The sequence below is a fragment of the Erigeron canadensis genome, chromosome 7, assembly GCF_010389155.1.
Source record: "Erigeron canadensis isolate Cc75 chromosome 7, C_canadensis_v1, whole genome shotgun sequence".
NCBI lineage: Eukaryota > Viridiplantae > Streptophyta > Magnoliopsida > Asterales > Asteraceae > Erigeron > Erigeron canadensis.
In genome coordinates this window covers 27484450-27492001 of record NC_057767.1, presented here as the reverse complement: position 1 = coordinate 27492001, position 7552 = coordinate 27484450, and the positions used below count along the sequence as shown (strand labels likewise).

Genomic DNA, 7552 nt, shown 5'->3' with positions numbered 1-7552 from the left:
TATAATAATTCAATATAGATATAGATATATAATAACGTATGGAAATTTCCAAAATTCCAAACCAAGTAAACGTTCGGTTGGTTGAGACCTTGTCTCCGAACATATATGAACGTTCACAAACTCTTCAATATAGTTGGTGGTGACCCCGTCTCTGAACTTAATTATTACTGTATATAACAAGAAAAGATACAATTTTTATTTATTATATTCTTACCTAGATTTTTTTGCCATACTAAATTTTAAAGTTTAGTATATTGGGTGTAAATATATTTTATATTTTTTTTTATTGTGTGAACTAGCTAAACCCGGGTATTCTAATTAAAGTTTTAGAAATGAAAAATATGTAGTAAAAAAAGTATGTAATTTTTGTTATTAATATATTATAACTTGATATTGATATAAAGATAATGAATCGACTAATTAGACAAAAATACATAAAATAAGATTACCATTTGGGTTAAAACAAAAAGAAATTTCAAATATTTATGTTGAAAGATAACTTTCTTTGTCTTTAATAAAAGATTAAGAATTTTAAATAAGTATTTAATATAATGGTTTTTTTTCAATATATATATGACATCATAAATCAAAGAAACTTATAAAAAAATATGTGGGTGGCTATCTTCTTTTATAATAAATAAAAAGAAGATTGCCAAGAATCCTGATGATGAGAATGCCAAAGAAAAATTTCAGCAACTGCAGAAAGTTGTATCAATACTTGGAGATGAGGAGAAACGAACACTATATGATCAGACTGGCTGTGTTGATGATGTTGTGAGTAAACCTCCTAATTTACATTATAAAAGTTCTCATCGACTCAAGGCTGTATACGTAATTTTTTCTAAAAATACTTTAGGAAGACAATCTTCTTTTATTTATTATAAAGATATAACTTTCATGTGGTTCATTATAGCATTTTCTATATCTTATATTATATTATGACATAGTTTTTTGTGTCATTTTTATTTTTAGAGTTTAGTATCCAGTGTAAGCAACTTTTACATCTTTTTAAGTGTGTGAATGTAACCATCATTTGGTTCATTGTATGTAACTAACCCGCTAAATTGAACGATTAATGTCAAAATGTATACGTAGCACACATGATTGGTCAACGAAAATTTTACATTAATCGTTCAATTTAGCGGGTTAGTTACATACACTGGACCAAATGAAAGTTACACTCACACAATAGGAAAAATGTAAAAGTTACTTATACTCTCGGATACTTAACCCTTATTCTTATGAATTGAATCCTTAAATGATAATTTTTTTTCTTATAAATCTTGTTTTGGATGTCTTGTAAGAAAATATATGATATTTGATTAGAAATTGATTGACATGTCTAAAATATATGCAAAGAATATATGTCTAATGTTTTAAATATCTAACAAATGTATTATAAATTTTCCCTCTAATCTTCAACATTTATCATGCCATATGCTATTATCTTATTCTTAGGCTTATTTTTAAACACATCAATTAGACCTACTAATATAATCTTTTCACAAATCACAATTTCATAATCACAGTTCACCATGTTTGAAAAACTAAACCAAATAGTTAGACTAAAAACGTATAGTATTGTATAGTTAGCCAAAAAGTAACGTTGAGTTATTTGATAAAAAACAATTAACCAAATATTTCTTATCGACATGTTAAAAGAAGTTTCCTCATTCTTTACTATGTACTCTCTTTTCTTCCTACTATAACCATCTTATAAGTCACTCAAAATATCACATTATTAAGAAAATATAAGACTTATAAGTTATAACATGTTGCCATATGACGCGTTAAAACGTGGCGTGTAATATCATATAGCCGGAAAACACAAGCCGGTCATTCAGTAAAATAAAAAAAAAACAACGTGTCAACAATCTATTGGTTAAATAAACCGACCGTTGTTAGTCTGTCATTATTTTCATTACTGGCTTGACCCGTTCACACTTCAAAAATATATTGAAAGTAAGATATAATAATTTAGGTGACCCATCTAGCGCAAATTACGTATAGCCCACTTTATAATAAAATCCACCTATAAATACAACCATTTCTCCATCATATATTCTACACCAAAAAACACATTCTAACTTCATACCATTTTCACACATCTTCTAAGCTACGAGTATTTTTCTAAGTTAAACTAAACACATTTTCAAGAAAAATGGCCCAAGTTAGCATTGTGAAAAAGGCATCACTTGTTGTCATGATGGCACTTGCTGTGGCCACTAGTGTGTCGGCTCAGGAATTTGCTCCCGCGCCGGCACCTGGGCCTCTAGCTGGAGCCGCATTCTCTGTGCCGGCTTCTGGTGTTATGATCGGGACTTCTCTACTTGTCTCGCTCGTTGCTTTTCTGAGAAACTGATTTCTTTATCGTGGGTTTGAGACTACTTGAGTCTGGTTGCGGATGTTATAGTATTTATGTATGTATACTGATGTATTGTTGTATTATTACTATCCAATATTTGTATTGGATTCGATTCTTTTGGCCTATCATATTATTGTATGAAATGAGATGATATTATATGAGAATATGAATTTACTATGAGTTTTTGTGTGACTTGATTTATTTGAATTGTACTTAATTTTATAAAGGTTAGCTCCTAAGCAACATTTGAAGTCTGTCCCAAAACCGGTTTACAGTTCAGTACTTTTACCAAACCAATTGTAAGCTAGAATCAACCTGGCATCCGAAAAAATTAAGAAGCACGGATGAAACATAACTAAGAAGCAAGAAAACAAGCAAAATCGACACAAGATGCATACATAATGGGCAAAAAGTATAGACTATTTCACAAGTTATAAGGATGGTATAGAATTTGCAGACACACACAAACATACATATTAGCGATTTAGTTACTTGTGTTTAGATTTGCTAGAACCCTTGCGTTTTTCAAGCTTTTCCCTGGCAGCTTCAAATTCTTCTTCAGTGGGTTCAGAACTCGGTTGCCCACCACCATATTTGTCGATTAGAGAGGAAAACATCGAGTCTAGACGGCCTTTCCTCTCACTTTGTCGCTGTGAAATGATGGCATATAGATCATCCGACTCTTTCTTTGATCTGTGAATTTGTTAATCACCACTATAAGTTAATAATTCAAATACAAAGGTTTTGAGTAAAGCCTATAATATAACCAGAAAATCTGGAGCAAATAAACTACGAAAGAAAGATCATATGACTCACTTTTCCTTACGACGTAATAGGATTGTGGGTGGTTTTGTGTCAGACACCTGTTTAGACCATTTCTGATACGCTTTGGTTGACTTCAACTCACCTGCAATGCAAGAAAAGTATCAGAACAACAAAACTAGAGTCAGGTGGGTTGAGTAAACAAGTTGGGAGGAAAGTGGAAACTGGGCACTTTTAAGATGGGCCGGGTGAGATTGACCTACAACCAATTCTTGCTTTTCATCCTAGATAAGTATACAATCCTTTTAATTATCAATGTTAAACACTGAGGAGGTTTTATACACAAAATAATGAACTTCAGACAACTTTCAAGTTTCAACACATTTGATGCATTCGGCAAGTTCAGCAAAATTTGTTGATGGCTCAATAACAAGTAAATAGGTCAAAACCACCAGCCTTAAAAAAACAAACCGCAGCACTTGATCAACGATTAATTCTGTCACAACTCAACAATTGGATGAGATAATGTTACCTGCAGAAATTGCCTCATCAAGGATATCCTTGAATCGATGAGAATCAAGTTTAGGATCCGAGCATAACATGGAGCAAAAGAGCTTGTTCATATGACCTTTGTGTTTCTTGTAAAGATCATATAAATCTGTTTTCTCTGATTCGGATCCTCTGTAATTGGCTTCAAATTCTTCAATATCAGCCTCTGTGACCTATAATGAGGATTTAGTTTCTACCAACTTAGAGCAAATGTAGAGGATGAATAATAAAAAAAAAAAATCATAAATGCATCTGAAGGTAGTAACATTAACATATATACAATTTGTACCTTTTTGTACATGGATCTGAAGAAGTCCTTTAAATCTTGAAACATGTCCCCAGCAAGATCCTGTTAGTCAAAAACAAACCAATTATAACAGTGCATTTATGCTCCTAAAGAGGCCCATTGGTAGCAAAATTTCAAGTAATCCTGTCATGGTCATGTGGTTTTCGAAGAGAGCATGGATGCTACCAATAAATGGAACAGGTGACGAATCAAACATTTGTTAAAAAAATGGGCAATCTTCGTGACTTACTGAGTTACTGATAATAAGCATCCTATCAAACAAAGTGGTTGCAATTCAAGTCGCAGGGAGCCAGGGCCAAAAGTCTAGGTGTAGGTATAAGGTGTATGATTTTGCCATCCACAGACATAATTCGTTATCAAATATAAGGAATAGCGTTATGAGGATTTATGCATTAAAAACACACTTTCTGTCAGTTTGGTTAACGTTTTTTACTAACCCATTATGGATAATGAAATATAACCCCCAATTGGCCCTTGCATAAGTTTATGAGTCAAAAATTGTCACCTCTAAATTGAATGTCATATGTTCTACAATTCACCATGTAACAATTACGTATACAGCCTTGAGTCGATGAGAACTTTTATAATGTAAATTAGGAGGTTTACTCACAGCATCATCAGCACAGCCAGTCTGATCATATAGTGCTCGTTTCTCCTCATCTCCAAGTATTGATACAACTTTCTGCAGTTGCTGAAATTTTTCTTTGGCATTCTACATGTAGATAGGAAGTTAGAAACAAGTAACAATATACGGAACTATTTTGATTTAAATGGGCGTAAGGATACACTATATTCACCTCATCATCAGGATTATTATCAGGATGTAAGCGCAATGCCAGCTTATGGTATGCCTTTTTTATATCCTGCTGAGATGCTGTTCTTTCTACGCCGAGAATCTAAAACACATTTGTTAACTGCGAGTATTAGTTTGGAAATTTCCATTTTTGAATGTGACCATTACATTCTATTTGAAATGCTTATAAGATAAGCAAGTATATTGTGATCAATAAACACTATACCACAGTAGCACACTGCTAGTCTAACAGATGCTGTATATTTTAAATAAGTATTGCGCAAAACAAGAGTTTGTTTGTCTCTTCCTGGGTTATAATACTCAAAATTTTGGCAATCAAATTGTAAGTGGGGAGGTACTTATGAATATTAGTAATGCATATGCCCCTAACAAAGGTGCCATAAATGAATCTTTAAACATATAACCTTAGGAGGGCCTGAAAGAAGTTGCATGTTAAAATCCACAGGGAACTAGTGACGATTTAACATAAACCTTTACGGTTGTTATATGAGAACTAGACATCAAACCTCCTTTCCTTTACCAAAAAGCATACATTTCGCACTAAAAAACGACTCACCAGTACACATATATACTATGTTCTTGTCTTTGAAACTTCTACTTTTCTCATAACTGTGCTAAAAATGCATTTGTGTGATCATATGGCCATATAAATTCATAATTTCCAAACATATACTGTAGATAGTAAAGTCATCCTAATGGAATGAGTGGTGTCAGGGAACATCCGTTTTCAGTAAAAGCTAGTGGTTAAATGCTCTAACACTCTAACAGGGTGTTTAAGAAGGCTAAACCAGGTAAGTATCTACAGTGGTCGAATTATCAATAAAAGCGTCTTGGCATCTTGATGCGTAAAATGATATAATATTCGCAGAATGCCTAATTGACAAAAGTGTAGCCATACCTCTACACTTTTTTCGACCACATGTTCAAAGAAAAATATGTATCACCTACATACTTATAATTCCACAATCCTATAAATCACATCATTTTCATATAACTTTTTTCAAATGGACTAGCATGAATGGTCAACTTTGGACAAGAGGACAAAGTTAGGAACAATTTGACATGCCTTATTAAGATCTAATTTAAACCATTAGCCTAGTCTTCATCTTCATGATACATTTTTTTAGAAAGAGAAGGATCTACACATATTTACAATTTGTCCACAACAAGAATAGAACTAACAACCATTGTTCCTAACTTTGTCTTGGTCTTTATCTACATCTCAAGTTCCACCATTGTATATCTCAAAAATCTATGGATATCATAAACCATATACAGTTATACACTATCTCCTCAACCATATAAACTTCTCAACTAAGCATCTACTTTTCATGAAAAACTGAAGATTAATAAACCAACCAATAGATTTACTTTTTTGATAAAATCGAATCATTCAACTCATGGGATTAAACAATTAGGATATCCTTTTACTTTTTAAGCAATCTCTCAAGTTGTTTCAACTTGAGAGGTCAAGTTGGGACATCCTCAACCATCGGATTAAAATCAAGGGTCAAGATTTAACGATCAAGTTTGAATCTTGACCCTTTATATTAAAAATCTACTTTTTAATTTTTATACATCTAATCTAATCTCTATCTCTATCTCTACTACATTATAAAGCATTTGTTCCCGCCAAATTTTTTCAACTTTTCAACCACTCATTTTCATCTCCCTCCTCAAATATCAACCACTCATTTTTTTCTCTCTCTTCTATAAATCATTTTATTCTTCTAATTCATTCAAACTCTTTTATCCCAAACACCGTACATCGATAAATTATAAAAATTATATGGGTGTTCTTAAAATTTCATGCTCTTTCATTAGAGAGGTCATTCGATATAAATTCAACGAATTTTTAAATCCAAGGGCGGATCCCGAGTCGTACGACTAAGGCATTTAGCTATCATACTTTATGACCTATCACCTCCTATGACCTAAATCCGCGGGGTACTTTCTCTCGTTCTAATATATTGATATAGCTAAATTAATAAATTTACCTAAAATATGTTTTTATATAAAATTATGAATTATGAATTTGTATCATGATTAACAAAATTTACCTAAACTTAGAATCTGACAATTGCCTGAAAAAATAAAATTAGGGCTTAACCAACTGAACAATTAAGAGTATACATTTACCTTGAAGGAGTTCAATTTTTTTTACACAAGTAATTAATCATAATTAAATACTATCGTAAATAAAGGGTATGATAAACAACAATAATTATAATCAATCTATCCATCTAACATACAAAAAAAATACCATGAATGATTTTTTTCTAAATAAATAAAAAAAAAAAGTAATAATTGACAATTGAAATAATAATGGAAGATATACCTCGTACAAGCTTTGATTGTGCTTGTTTTCTTCCATGATTTCATCATCGTCAGCAGCAGCACAGGTATCTTTTCTTTTACCCATTTCAGAGAAACAAGATTCTTAATTGTTTGGAAATTTGTTGATGATGGTATAACTAAATCAGAAATATATATATACATACGGGAGTGTGTGTGTATATATAGGGGACAAAAATATATCATATGAACTAGTGTGAAGTAAGATTTTGCTTCCCGCCACAACATTTAACAAATCCCGCGCATTCAAACAAAGTCATTATGTTATGGGCTTTACGGCTTTATCTAGGTAAAGTTTGATCACAATTCAAAACCCTTTCTTTTTACGTATATCATATATTTATAAACTATAACAATTTTATTATTTGTATTAGACGTAATCTGACAATTTTTTATATTA

The 7552-nt window shown here is 31.8% G+C and overlaps 1 protein-coding gene across 1 annotated transcript; it reads right to left on the bottom strand.

Moving 5' to 3' along the window:
• Window positions 1-2752: 2752 nt before the first annotated feature.
• On the bottom strand, window positions 2753-7308 carry LOC122608450 (chaperone protein dnaJ 6-like). The gene is made up of 7 exons (XM_043781559.1): window positions 7136-7308; window positions 4781-4879; window positions 4594-4695; window positions 3966-4025; window positions 3660-3849; window positions 3182-3272; window positions 2753-3058 (listed from the first exon to the last, which is right to left on the bottom strand). The coding sequence occupies exons 1-7, from the start codon at window positions 7217-7219 to the stop codon at window positions 2854-2856; spliced, it is 831 nt and encodes a 276-aa protein (XP_043637494.1). The 5' UTR covers window positions 7220-7308; the 3' UTR covers window positions 2753-2853.
• Between the last annotated feature and the right edge of the window lie 244 nt (window positions 7309-7552).